General features: G+C 33.0%; 1 protein-coding gene across 6 annotated transcripts in view; it reads left to right on the forward strand.

The window, feature by feature from the left end:
- klar (klarsicht) overlaps nt 1-15691 on the forward strand; it is a 536062-nt gene that overhangs the window by 428111 nt on the left and 92260 nt on the right. For all 6 annotated transcript variants that reach the window (XM_088258608.1, XM_088258606.1, XM_088258605.1 and 3 more), the window contains one exon: nt 5225-5404. In XM_088258608.1, the coding sequence (XP_088114734.1) occupies nt 5225-5404 (180 nt within the window). The remainder of the gene's footprint in view (nt 1-5224; nt 5405-15691) is intronic.

Raw genomic sequence — 15691 nt, forward strand, 5'->3', positions numbered from 1 at the left:
TTTGAATTTTGTCCACCTCCGTAGTGTAATGGCCAGCACGCTCGACTACCATACTGGAGGTCCCGGGTTCGATTCCCAGGGGGGGGTCAAATAAATATTAGGGATTTTTTTCACTGTAATATTTATTCAATATAACCCTGGACTGGTACCTGAAGCGGAGGGCTGATCACTTTTCTTTCATGTGTTAATGATCAAGATATCACTGCGTTTATATGATGCAGTGCCCTATGCACCATAGGGTGCGGATAAGGGTGTGAATGAATTTGTTTTTTGTAAATACGGTATCTCATTGCGTTTCTTTAATTTATTTCTTCCCACTTTCACATATTTGTCATTTCTGGTTTTAAATTATGTTTAATAAATTTTTTGTCAAATTTGGATACCTTTATATTGATTTAACGGCCACTCTCATCAATATTTAGTCATTTCGTCTCATATTTATTCATAGGTAATTTGAGATCATTTTGCTTATTTTAATAATAACTGTTGAAAAAGAGCTACTCGCATTCACGAAAATACCATATTAGTTTTTTATAAACCTGTTTCAAAGATTGAATACCTCCACAAGTTATATTCACACCTGTCAAAACTTTGTGACGTTTTGCTGCATTTAATAAACATAGTTAAGTTTAAATAAAAAAAATGTATCATTGATTTATTTTTGCGAAATTTGATCTAATTGGTATTAGGTTCATTTGAATAGATACTCTATAATGTGACCGCTTTGATGTATTGCATCATCGTTCATTATCTGGGCTCTTCAACTTTTAACAATATCTGATGTATTCCCACTGGATCTATTCAATTACCCATAAAATCACCTTCATAATGATGTATTCAATTGTCCATTCAATCTGCTTTGCTATTCTTATCCTTCTGGTTTGAAATGAACCAATTGGTTTAATTATGTCCTTGGTAACTTGTTGTGGTCAGTGACGCGCCATGGGAAAAAAAATATGCCGAGCTGTTTTGCTACCAGATCTTTTTGGCCATCACTGTATGTAAATATAATAACAATCATTATATGCAAATATTTTCCGTCACCTGATTTAACTGTTTGATTTATGTAATGCTGTTTTAGCATACCACGCAATTAATTTATATTACTTGCCAGAGGATGATTTTTTTTTTTAATTTGTAGTTGCGTACTGCTAGATGGATAATTACTTGAATCAATTCAATGATTTGTCATCATCTTTGATGATTCGTTTTGATAGCTTAAATATAAAATGAAGAATAATTTAATGCATGGAGTAAAAAACTCGTAATAATATCGTTAGGCAAAATTATGCCTATTTTTTCTATGCAGTCATTGACTTAAAATTGTTTATGAAAAAAGTCAATAAGTAGTATAACTGGCTTGCCATTACAAATTTTACTTTAAACCATGTTTTTTTACATTATTTTTTGTCATCTCAACATAGATGAAGAGTAATATGCAAGTCTGGGCATTTACAGGACTTACGACCGTCATAGACTGGTTTAAACCAGACTTGCATATTATTCTTCATCTATGTTGATAAGTCAAAAAACAATGTAAAAAATAACTCCTAATTGGAGATAATACAGATTTATGAATAAGTATTTGGACACACCCAAATTTTTGTTAAACCATGTTGTTGCCACGATAATGGAATTTAAAGATGGAGGTTAAGCATAGAAATAAAACGTAGTTTTAATTTTAATCATAACACGAAACGATACCGAAATATTCGGTAGTAACCATTTGAAAAAAATGGTTTGTAAAAAAAAATACAAAAATTTGGATTCATCTTTTCGTCAAAAAAATGCCGGTATCCGCTAACCCACAGACAACAACATGTTTTGTGTCGATAGCGGAATAGAAATACGCCTCCCAGCCCCTACCAGTGTCGCTAAGTTTAGAACACCGAGGAAGTGCGCAAGTGGATAGTAGTGACTCACTCCTCGCGGCTCCACCATCTCTACCCAGTCCAGCATCCCGAGAGTGTCTTGAACCCACTAGACATGTGCGTAACAGACTGTTTAGTTTTAGTCCGTCCCGAAGCGACACATCTGAATCGCACGTTTTATTTCTGTTCCTTGTCCTCGTGTGTTTACGTGTTTGACATTCTCTTCATTGTAATGGTCTCCTGGTTAATTCCACCGCCTTGCTCGGGCGTCGAAGAGATTAACGGCCCACCAGCGCGCCTTCAACGTTACTAGACTGGAGTAAAAGAACTGTGGTATTTTCCACAGCTTCCATTTTAACTACGATATCTGAATGTTTTTTTTCACATATGGAAAGAATAAAAGTATTTGTTACGAGATACCAGATTAAGGATTTAAAGCGCTTCATAAAAGTATCTAAATAAAACTCATCATATCATAGTGAAAAGTGGTAGGCAATCTCATTTTTTCACAATATTATGTTTACACGTTTGATTCGTTAGTAATTTTTCATCGTTTTAACACGATTAATATACTCAATATCTCATACGTGCTGTTTTTGTGTTTAAATAGTTAATATCAATTTATAACATATCGCTCACTCCTTTCAACAATGTCATATATCAAAAACCTTGAGTTTACAGGAGATCGTTTTTAAAGTTTAAAAATAGTATGAAATTTATTAAAAATATATATCAAGCCACTTATCGAACTTTTTACTGTGCATCAGATATTTTTAGGTAAAACCTGAGTGTTTTTTCTCCATTTGAAAAATATTTACTTAATTTAAAAAAATATATATGCATTTTCTTCAAAATGCAAAAACAACACTTTCTGCCCTGTAGCGGGTAAATATAAAGTTAAAAATATGCCGCTTTTGCTGGGATATAGTAAATTTTCTGGACATTCCGAAAACATTCCCAACTGAAAATTGACGAATTTTGATTTATGACGTTCTTGAAAGGAGTGAGCGATATATCAAAACATATTTTGAGATATATGGTTAGTCTGAAAGTATTAGTTATTGTTACATGCCGAATTAAGGATATCAAGCGCTCTATAGAAGTAGTATCTAAATAATACATCAGTTTGATGTAAAATTCGCTTAAAGTTATCTTAATAAAAAATAGTAGGCAATTTTATTTCTTTACAATATTCTGTTTGATTCAATACTTTTTAGTCATTATTTTGCCATAATTATTATGTTCAATATTTCATATGTGTTATTTTTGATATTTTTTTAAATTAATATCAATTTATAACTTACGTGGAAACATAATTTGAGACACTTATGGGTCTATTTAACAGGTTTATTTTAATGCTATTTTTTTAATGAGCTATTAATATTGTAGAAAGCAATATAAATTATTCTCAATTATAAATCTATGGTGCTGAATTCATATGAAAAAATTATTAGATATAATTTATTAACAGTGATATTTTTATTACGGAAACGTATCGGAATGTTTTAACGATCAGTTTCACTTTAAAACCTGTTATTTCTTATTTTTGGACTGGCCGAAATATTCGTGTATCTACCTTGTAAACCTTTAAGTACTCGCTGAAACACACTCTGACATCTTCTCTGGTCCATGATACAGAATCGTACATCCAATCGCGACACCAACCTTGGCGAGTTGCTTCTATTTCTGTAACGAATTCCTTTTGCTCTCTACTCTATTTGTTCTCTTTTCCATTCCGTGTTCATCCTCTCCGGGTCTCGTATATTTGTTTCCGGTGGACTATGGTCTATAACAAGATACAAATATTGTCTTTCGGCGTTTTTATAACATTCAATTATTTCATTTCAACTAATCTCTTCTTCTTATTCAGTGCGTAAGTAGAATCGTTTTTTATTTATTTTATTATATGTCCCCCACATCTTCATATCGCTTTCTTTATTCCAACAGCTGTACTTTTTCATAATTATAAATATACGTGGCGTTGACTTTGAGATTATTTTAATATATTTCATCCTCCCTTTTAATTTGTCTTTTAGTCATACGGCTATTTGTCTTAATATAAATACTTCATGACCCTCCCGGAAACGTTCTTTGAAGTTGATTATATCCTTCCAAAACTTTTTTGACTCCTCCTCTAACTCTCGGCTTTATTTCAACTCTGTGTACTTTCTTTGCTTTCAATAAATTGCCGCCATAACTTTCCCGTATTAGTAGGCGCTGGTGATCAAGTGATCACCAATTCGTTATCTATGACAACACCTATTCATCAGGTTATTTAATCAAAACTCTCCTGTCTAGTAATTATGAACGTTTTGTTCCATGCATTGAATATAAAGCGTAAAATTTACAAATTACAAATGTTGTATCCAACGTGCGAATGCCTCAATACTAATTACTGTTCTTTCACTAAATCGGTTTCTTGCCTCACATTTCCTACGTTAATCGAGATGGGAGTTCTCTGTTATTAATGAGACCGCTGGATCTTGAAATGCTTTATATTTTCACTGCAGTTTCTCTAGGTCAAATCTGACAAACTTCATTAGGAAATACCGAAGCGAATTGCTCGGCGAATATCCTACGTATGATAAATTTAAACAGCTTTTTCGATGCTTTGTGTAACAGCAGTAGAAACAAAAACATCGTCATTGAACTGTTAATTGACCAAAATTTAGGTTAGCAAAAAAGAGGCGCTTAGTGAATTGAGAGGAAATGAAGTCACTTAGAAACATAAAAAAATGGACTTGAACATTCAGTTAAACCATGTCGCGCCGAATAACAAACGCTATGATGACCTTTCTCAGCCTAAATAACCAAAACAAAAGAATTTTTGGGTTTTATGAGCGTTAAAGCATTTATGGCTTTTCCGCTTCCAGTTTGTAGTTTAATGTTAAAGATTCATATTTTGAGCAATCCAATGTTTATTGATGTTCTCTCCGGATAAAAAAAGTTCATCAGGGCGTTTGTTGTTTTGTGGCTTTTCTCCAAAAAGGGACGATATGTTATCTTCTTCTTTAGCCTCCTGTGCTCTACTGCTGGATATAGACCACTCCGTATCTTTCCATTCGCAGCCAATTTCTATCCCCTACAGCGGCTATGTCGTTGGACTATCTCTTTTATTCTCCCAAGGTCTCCATCTCAAAATTTTGCCATTTGAGTCTTGCTACGCGATATCTGCTATTCTGGTTCTGTTTCTAATTTATTCATTTTTTATTTTATCTCTCAGACTTTAACCATGCATGGATCTTTCCATGGATCGCTGTGTGCATTTGAGTTCTGATATGTTATAGCTAGCACTGTTCAATACTGTTTTTTTTCTCCTGTCTGTGACTAAATGGTTGTTTTTCCTCTTCCAGGTATTGCAACGTGAGGTGACTTGGCACGGTCGCATTGTCAGTTCTGTTGTCCGTCTTTGCCGTTTGGGTCCCGCTGAAGCTGTCGCCGGAGGTCTAGAGCGACGCTGGCATCACCTGTACTTGCGAGCTCTTGAATGGCAGTGTCACTTGGAATCCTGTCTCTCGAGGATTGATACTGAGGTGAGTTTTGCCTTTTATACTCTTCAACCCCTTTGATTTTAAATTATACTCATCGCCTGCTTCTCTTACTTAAGTACATATATTATATCTAACTGAACATCGTTTACTCTCAGAGGGGATAGATCTTATTCCGCTCTTTGTTTGCAAACGTGGCTCACTATTCTATATTCATGCATGTAATGTAAGAGTATATGCATGCTCATTCGACTATGATTATTACACTCTATGTTCGTATTTCTTCTTCGATTTTGTGACTTTTTTTAGCCTTTCTTGTCATTTACTTCTAACCTTTTTTTAAAAGGAATAACCCGCAAAGACCCTACTTTATGAAGGCTTGTCTGCAGGTAGAATAATAAGGATCACAAGCACCCAAACCAATTAAAAATAAATATTTCTGGAATTTACTTTGCAATTGGCGTGAATCGAACCCGCGACACCAGTTTCGCAGTCGGCCGTCTACCCAACTACGCCACGGCGCCTGTCATAACATTCTCATATTACATAATGCTTATTTAGCTTTGCATTGTTTCCGTCATTTTCTAATTGAAATAATGCAAAACATTTTGTTTCATTTATGTATAAATTCCGTGATATTGTGTTTGTTAACCTTTCGGCATATTTGTTGGGTTTCTTTGTTTACTTTTTAAAATTCTCACATTCTTAAGTGTGTAACGTTTGCTTTATAATTATAGCATAAACAAAGTAGGTGTTGTTTACTGCGAATGCCTTAAACGCTTACAAGATCATGATTATTTTCAATACTAACACGTTTTGCCAGTTAGTTTGCTGGTTAGGTAACAATCGTATTATTTATCTCATTCGATTATCTCAATAAACATTTTTCACACGTGTTCCGAGTGTATCATATCATATAAAAATACATGGTTATTTATTATATTTTTGCGCTCATTTTTATTTGATGCACGAGAGCGCAATTCAGTTAACGATCGCGTGAACTTATTGGATATTTCGCTCACTCCTTTCAAGAACGTCATAAATCAAAAATCGTAAATTTTCAGTTGAGCATATTTTCGGAATGCCCAGAAAATGTACTATATCCCAGAAAAAGAGGCATATTTATAACTTAATATTTACCCACTACATGGCAGAAAGTATTGTTTTTGCATTTTGAAGAAAAGGTATTGTTTAATTATGTTTGGAAATAAACTAAATATTTTCAAATGGAGAAAAAAACTTCTGGTTTTACCTAAAAAGATCTGTTGCGTAGTAAAAAGTTCAATAAGTGGCTAGATATTTATTTTTAAAACATTGTATTATATTTTTAAACTTTAAAAACGGTCTCCTGAAAAATCAAGTTTTTTGATTTATGACGTTCTTGAAAGGAGTGAGCGATTTGTGAACACTCCAACGTATTGAGTAAGTCAGTCATACGTGTTACCTTCGAATTTTTCTTTACCTACATTAATCTCAAAAGTTTAATCGTATTGCGCTCATGTGGCTTCCGCATAAGGATTAGCTCTGACACGTTTTCGTATTCACTCAAACGTACTCGAGGAAACAAACCTATAATTAGGCACTGCGGAGTTACATATACAAATTAGAATGAATGTACGTAATTATATATTTTCGTATTTATATTATCTGCTTTCAAATGAAAATATTGAGAAATATACGTTCGTTTGGAAATATAGAGCGAATGAATTTAATGCTTATTTTTGAATTTCGACATGCTGGAAATCTGGAAATTCAGCATGCGTGATAAGATCCAAGGTTTCGAAAAGGGAAAACCATTTGATAAAAACAGTGTTATTGCGGCTCGCATGAAACGATATTAATTTGAATATTTTATTATGTCGTTGACCCACATTATCTTGTATTTTGCTATAAGATAGTGTGGATATCTTGCGAGATGTGATGAGCTAGGCCCAGCCACTTTCGGGGCGTCTCTAAATTAGCCATACTAATTAGCCGTCTGCATTCGTCATTCACGCGACAGCCATAAATAAGCGCGGCCTTTCCTCGCTTCGGTTGGCTAAACTGCCGGGACTCGGATAACATGCCGCGGTGGCGGGAAAAAGGTAAAGAAATGCCGCCAAACCGTGACTCTTAGGTATTCCGCGACATTGACATTCACGGTGACCGTTTGGTCGAAGTATGAAGTCCGATTTTAGACGTTTATGAAATTTTGCAGAAGAAAAAACCGAACTATGTATTGATCTTTAACTTTTACCACTCTGTAGGCCAGACATTCTGGCCCGTATGATTCAAGTAGGCAGCTCCGTGGGCCACATTGTCTGGCCCGCCGCAGGTATAACTTTAATCACTGATTTCTCTATCACCCAAGTATATTCTACCAAAAAATATTTCAGATAAATACAGTTAATCTTAATTAACATGGTCATACGAATTGCCAGACAGAGTGTCCCAGAATTAGGGAACCAAAATATTTATTTTAATGATAGAAAAACGTGGCATTTTTTTGATCAGAGTAGCTGAGTTATGAGAAAAAATGGAGTGGAAAGGGTTAAAGACATCCTCACCTGATGACCTTAAAATATCCAGACAGATGATATACTGGCAGTTATAATAATAATATAATGACAGTTTTATGTTACAATTTATCATCAATATATCAGTAACTATTATTTTACACGTTTGTTAGTGTGAGCTAGAGCAGTGGCTCTCATACTTTTTTTGGCGACGGAACCCTTTTGAAATATGAAATATTTTACAAAGCCCTAAGGGTGTATTGTCAAATATACAATTCAGTACGCGACCGGCTAGGAGAGAAGCTACACGTGTTGTCCACGCACAATTTTTTTTTAGAATATGCTTTGAAAAAAAAAATAACTCCTTACCTTTCAATATCTCTTTTCTTTTCAAAACCATAAACAATATTAATTTCATAGGAAAAATTATTTTTGCGATACAAAAACGGTATTTTAAGCAGAAAATTTAGTTACCTACGTTATATGTTACCTGGGTTTAAGGTAACATATAACGTAGTTAGAAAAGTTAGTTAGTTAGTTAGAAAATCAAGTTGCGATTTATCGTTTATTGGACCTTTAATAAGCAAGACCTGGGATTACGTTCATTATTAAATTATATTTTTTTAATGAAAATCATACAAAAACAGTTACATTTATACACTACTTACGTCTACAACACACATAATACATAACACACAATACACAAAATAACACTATTTACTCGAATGTATTTTTTTTCTCCATTTGATGTGAGGTATGAAATTGTTAGGTAGAGAGAGGCTATGCAGAGGCTTTGCGGAGCCCCACACTTTGAGAAACGAGCTATAGTCTTAAACATTTGATCTTTTATTTTATTCCTTATATCTGATCTCTTTGTGAATAAAGCTTTGTGTTGTCTAATTTACTGTATATCCATTTAACTAGAATTTTTTTTATAATAATTCTTATATTAATTATTGTAAAGATTAATGATTCTAGAGTTCTATAAAATGAAAACGATGCATTTAGTTTTGACGGTCTTCAAGGTCGATAATGAAAGGAAATTAATATTAGTCAAGATTTTTACTATGTACGCCTATCATTTCAGATATTAATACTAGCTATAGAAGGTTATCTTATTATTATTATTTTTAAGATCGCTGTATCTTCTAGTTTTTGATGATATCATATTCTTGATTCTAGTTCCTCCTTTTTGACACGACGAAGGAACAAGCCTTACCGAGTTGCCCTTGTACCAGTTTTGCTGATCCAACCTTATTTTAAAAAAAATATCTGGTTACATGCTATTGGTTTGAACCTTTGACCACATAATTAGCCCTGGGTGAGGCTTATGGCTTATCGACTGACGTGCCTTCTGACCGCAAACAGTTCCCAGAAAATTATTTTCGTACGTTTTTTGTGTCATGAAAAAACCTGCTAATGAACAAATATTGTATCATCATATCGCTCACTCCTTTCAAGAACGTCATAAATCAAAAAACTTGATTTTTCAGGAGAACGTTTTTAAAGTTTAAAAATATATCACAATGTATTAAAAATAAATGTCAAGCCACTTGTTGAACTTTTTACTGCGCAACAGATCTTTTTAGGTAAAACCTGAAGGTTTTTTCTCCATTTAAAAAATATTTAGTATATTTAAAAAAATAATTAAACAATACCTTTTCTTCAAAATGCAAAAACAACATTTTCTGCCCTGTAGCGGGTAAATATTAAGTTAAAAATATGCCTCTTCTTTTGGGATATAGTATATTTTTTGGGCATTCCGAAAACATGCATAACTGAAAATTGACGATTTTTGATTTATGACGTTCTTGAAAGGAGTGAGCGATATGATATTTGATGTGGTGAATCTACAATGACCAATCATTTAACCACATTTATTTTAAAATATACATAATTTTATTTTACAAACTGACTGAGAAATAATGTTTAAGTTTCAGCTGTTTTAAAACAATCTATTGTTAGTACTTTTTCTTCTTTTAATCCGAGCTTTTACACGATAGTTTCATATCTTTTCTTTATCTATTTACATTGATATATTTACAATTATTTAAAAGAATAATTATAATAAAACATATTTAAAATAAATACAAAAGTGCCGAGACCCACCAAGCCACATTTTGTGTCTTGTCGGTGGAGTTCTTTTAATCTTAATGATTCTATGTTATAATTTTTCCAAAACCATTATCTTATCCCACCTTGTAGATGATCCTTGTTTATAGTGTTTGGATGAAACTTCTTAAAATATTCTTAAACTTGGACTATCTTGGACCTTTATATCTTCTAAATTGGACTATCTCGGATCTTTGTTTTTCCCTTACTTTGAACTTTCTTGAATCTTTGTATGTTATTAAAATTGGACTATATAGATCATTATATCTTCTTACAATTGGACTATCTCGGATCATCGCATCTTCTTAAAATTTGAAATATCTAAAAAATTATTGATTTTGTTTTCTCGTTTACATATGCACATTGACAAAACTAAAATCAATAAACTCTTTCAATAAAAGCGGAGTTCATCAATATGATATAATACGATGACATCAATAATATGATCTTGCTACTTGTGATGTACGCACAAGTAGGTACAGATAGCTCTATGAAATACCTAAGCGAAATACGGTTTTTGTGCAAGTAAAACATTTATTCTGCATTCTAGCAACATCTTATTATCCTCACATTTACCAGTTCAACGAAATGAAGTCGTGATTCACGCGGATTTATTTACGCGTGCGTCTATGAAAATAGCTGGAAGCAAATACAACTCAGTGATGCATCAGTTAGAACATAGAATATGGACCAGGAATGCGGAACTCAGCAGGACCAATGGAGGAGAAAATAGTCTTCGTCTCTTAATTTATCAATCGTTCTCCACCAATTTATCACTCAATGGTGTCGACTAAAAAATTCAGACACCTCCAGAACCTCATAGAAGACTTATGGATGCTAAGCTAATTTGGTAGAATTATCATTCGTAGGTATTTATTTTTGTTTTTTGTAATTGGTACTTTTCCTGGAACAACGAACTCTTTTTTTTACTTTTTTAAATGTGTCTCAACTTGATATGAAACACGAATCGTTCTTCCCTTTTTTATGAAAGAAGATGGTAATCTGAGCATCCCAGGGTTTTCGACCTGGCATTTGGCTGGCTTAAGCGATCACTTTATACACTTGTGTGATGTTTACCACTCTGCCCATTATTGAACATCCATATTGCATTAATTCTTGAAACTTTTATATATGCAATGGTCTTAGATCCTTCTACATACCGGTAAGGTTATCAATAAATATATTGGTGAAATATGACAATTGACTTTTCATTTATTATTATAACTATGATCTTCTACTATTTCCATTTTTTCTTATATTACATTATTTCCTTGATATTTTTTTTTTGTTTTTCATGGCTGTTTGTTTTCACTGGATGTGATTTGATTTAAAAATATCTAAATGGACAGTTTATGGTGTGAAAAAGACTCTTCATCCTACACGCATTTAATAAAAAATCATCTCATATAATTAGTTATGAAATAAACATGTTATACAATGTTTAATATCCCCAAACATTACCCGTTCGTCATTTGACTTTTAAATATGTGAGTATTTCATCAGAAGATCATGCTCGATTATTTATATATACATACTATACATACACTGGCACTGGCAAAGGAAGGATGAAAGCAGAGTGAACGCTGTTGAAATGCGCTCCCTCAGACGAATGTGTGGAGAATCATTGTATGACAGAATTAAAAACGACGATATAAGAAAGGAATGTAAGGCTGAACGAGGAATAATTGAAAAGATTAGGAAGAGTTCTTTGCGGTGGTATGGACATGTGGAGCGAATGGATAGCGAGAGAATGACTAAGAAAATATATGTGGCGAATGTGAGAGGGAAAACAGAACGTGGACGACCGAAAAAGACTTGGCACGATCAGATCAATCAGAACCTAAAATCTGGCGGTGTCAAAAGTCTGCGTAATCGGAGGGCATGTATGACTAGATGTATGGATGTGAAGGAGGCGAGGAGTGGATGTCAGGACAGAAGAGTGTGGCGTTCCATCCTCTCTGCCTACCCCTGCGGGGAAACGGCGTGATGGTAGTAGTAGTAGTAGTAGTACTATACATACATTTATTTTAATATACATACTATGAGTAACATTTCTTGGTCTAATTATTTTTTGATCGGGCGCAGTATGCCGAAAGAAATCAATATCGTTTTATTTCAATGCGCAAACACGATTTAATCCTACGTCTTATGCATTTTATTTCAACACCTCGAAAGACAGGCTTCTATGAGACGTTATCTAAAGTTCAAATCGAAATACAATATGTAATTTAAAACGATCCGTGATCCGTAGAATAGCGTTGATGGAATCTCGCCTACATTTTTTGTTTATATCTCAATCACCATTTCTGTTTCCGCAAAAAAATCGTACGTGTGTTTCGGGTTTCGAGTTTCCAGTCTCGATATTCGATAATAATTCGGATTGAATTATTTATTGGATGGTATAATGTTTCGGTTATTCAAATTAAACCACACTATATCATTATTGTTCAATGCCCTGGCATCCCTGCGGTGACGAACTGTCATTACGCAACTTGAAAATTGGCAATTTTATCGATCGGATGTGCATAATTTTTAGTTCTGAAACGAATTCTCTATATTTTTACTCATATTTTCATATAGAAATTTTCATGTTTTCACTTTTAGTTCCAGGTTGATGGATTAAGAAGATTCTGCGTAGAAATTAAGCTTTTCATCTAGAGCATGGTATTTGTTTTCGTAAAAATTTCGTTATGGTATTTTTTAAAGCAATTAAATTGACCAGGAAATTTAAGACCCACATCTTTAAAAACATATATTATAGTGTTTCAAATATGTACGTCATTTTTACATGGAATATGTGTTTTTTTAATTGAAACTACTCAAATATTATTTTTTACCTGTCATGTTTGTAATCGCTCGTCAAAAAAAAAAACAAAACACTTCGTTTTAATTTAATTTACAAAATATTTTTTGAATATCTCTAGTCTCAGTTTAAGTGAAAAAACTTGAGCTTTCCTTGTAAAATTCTGTGTATAAAAAAATACTTAAAATTTAAGTATTACTATATTTTTTAAATGTGTCAAAAGTATGCGATACTAACGGGCCATAGATGTGTCAGATTCGATAATTTTTACTAGGCAATCAGACGCCTGAAAAGGAAAGTAAACCTTCGAGTTGATTACATTATTGTTTTGTCCAAGAATAAACAATGTATCAAATAATATTATACAAAGCGCTCTAGGGGCAATGTTTTACAAAAAATATCGAAAAACGTTATTATTCTTATCAATTCAAATACTCGATAATAACACCAAAACTGACAATAAGTTTAAAGATTATTAGATTCCCACACACGTACATGAATCCGTAATTTTTACATGTATTCAACGCAACCTTTAATTGATACAACTACTATTCCCTTTGTGTTGTCACCAGCACAGTTTATGGTTTAATCTTGCTACATGCTATGCAATTTTCTCGTGATTCATAGCCGATACCCAGCCTACGATTATCATCATTCTCGATATGGAAATAATTTCTACACACTTGATTTACGGGCTTGGGAAACTGATGTTACTATTGCGTATTTCATCGCACTTTTCGTCTGTATTTGATCTAAATACAAGCTTAATTTAATTATTTACTTGCTTTATATTTTCTTCTTCTATCTTATCTTGCTCGGCGCGGTCTATTCCGATGTCTGGGGACATGATGAGCAATTTGTATCCATTCCTTTTAGTCCTGGGCTAAGTGAAGGTAGTTATTGGGGATGTACTCTCAAATATACAATGTCAGTATGGCGACCGCCTGCGCGATAAGGCACAATATTTTTTACGAATATTAATTGGAATTTGCCAAAAAAAATATGTTTTTATCTTTTTTTTAAACTCTTTACCTTTCAATAAATCTTTTTTTTAACCATATATTTCTTTCGATTTTTTTTTCAATATTAAAACGGTGTTTTAAGCAGAAAATACAATTACGTCAAATTTTACCTGGGTTTAAAGAAAATTGAATTGCGGGGTATTGATTATCCCGCCTAAAAGAGGAAACTATTTACTCCTATTTTTTAAACCTTTATTTTAGATACATAGATCCCTTTTATAAATAATTAATTGGTCAGTCTCTTACCTGCTTTTCCACAAATATCCTCATTTTGAGATTCCTCATTCTTTATCAACACTATAAATTTTCAGAACTTGCAAATATATAAACACGACCGAGAACTTCTGTCCGCGATCATGCAATATAATTATAATTGCCCACCGTTAATAGTGGCCATAAATAACGATATTCTCCTTAGTAAATTTGTCGCATTTGTAAGTTTATAAGTTAATGCAAAATATGGTTTCTGTATACGAAACCTGTTTCAATGAGCTTTTACAGCAATTACAATCTGAATACTTGGTGAAATTTAATTGGATTAATTTACTCAATATAATTTAACAATTATTTTCTACGGCGAATTTCAAGAGTTATGCATCTCAGGAGATGTTCATCAAAGATGATACTCAATACAAAACCATCGGAAATACATATACTAATATCATTTGTAAGGAGCGTAGTAGGGGAAGCGGTTTGTTTCTATTTTTTTCAGTCCTAGTAAATAATTTGTGATTCAAACAGTAAAAAAAATCACTTAAAATAGTGACATTTGCGAGCGTCCGGTGATACATTTAAATATGTAATAATATGTCATTGGGTACTAAAAACATTTTAAAAAATAATTTGTATAATTCATCAGTAAATAATTTAGTATCAACTGAAAAATACGAATTTAACTAACTAACTAACCATCACGCCGCTTCCCCGCAGGGGTAGGCAGAAAGAATAGAACGCCACACCACTCTGTCTTTGCAAACATTATTCGCCTCTTCCACGTTCATGCATCTCCTCATACATACCCGCCGATTGTCTGCCTACGGATTTAACCGTCATGTAAAATCATTTTCTTGGTGCTGTTTATCAAACAAACGCTGAAATGAAACTCTATGAGTAAAATGTTTGCTTATCACTCGTGCTTTCGATAGATTTCGGTGTACTTTGGGTGAAATTAGCTCACAACCAGTTTTTGAGATAATCTCCAAAATAATAATTTCCATATTATCTTTTACCTACACCCAATTTGGAACGCAACAAAAATATTAGTTATGAGGTAAATGAACAATTAAAGCTGCCAAGATTCTAAGAATGGTTTATGTTATTTTTGTCATGGCTTATAAATAAACAGTCGTTAGCTTAAATATTTAATCTAGGGTAACAGAAGAAGCTAGTATAGTGATTTAATATCTCCTTACCGTTCAACATCTGTGATCTTGCAGTACCGTAAGCAGTAACAATAGAATTTTAATATCTACACCTTTTCAGTGTTACTTCTTAAGTACTTAAACTTGAGGAGAGTGTGACAATTTTATTCGTGTCAGTGTTTGCATTGTTCTTGAGAAAGAAACAAACTCAAAGATTATATAGCATCTAATAATATTAAGTATTTACTCTAAGCGATTTCTCGCACTTTCTACGCTTTAACAACGGTTATAATAAATTAATAGCCGTATAATTCCACAAATAATGTGTACTATCTACGATCTGCATCATTGTTTATTCAAGCTTTGGGTGCAATGAAAATTACACCCAAGCACCACTTATTAGTAAACAAAGACAACACGTGAACAATAAAAAATAATTGAAGACCTTGTTTGGATTTTAGAATTTGAAACAAACATGGTTTATCACAGATGCTCTTGCTTATGAATTAACTAAAGATATATTTTTCTATTGGTGAAGA

The sequence above is a fragment of the Brachycentrus maculatus genome, unplaced genomic scaffold, assembly GCF_059751285.1.
Source record: "Brachycentrus maculatus isolate JH-2025_06_01 unplaced genomic scaffold, ASM5975128v1 h1tg000099l, whole genome shotgun sequence".
Taxonomy (NCBI): domain Eukaryota; kingdom Metazoa; phylum Arthropoda; class Insecta; order Trichoptera; family Brachycentridae; genus Brachycentrus; species Brachycentrus maculatus.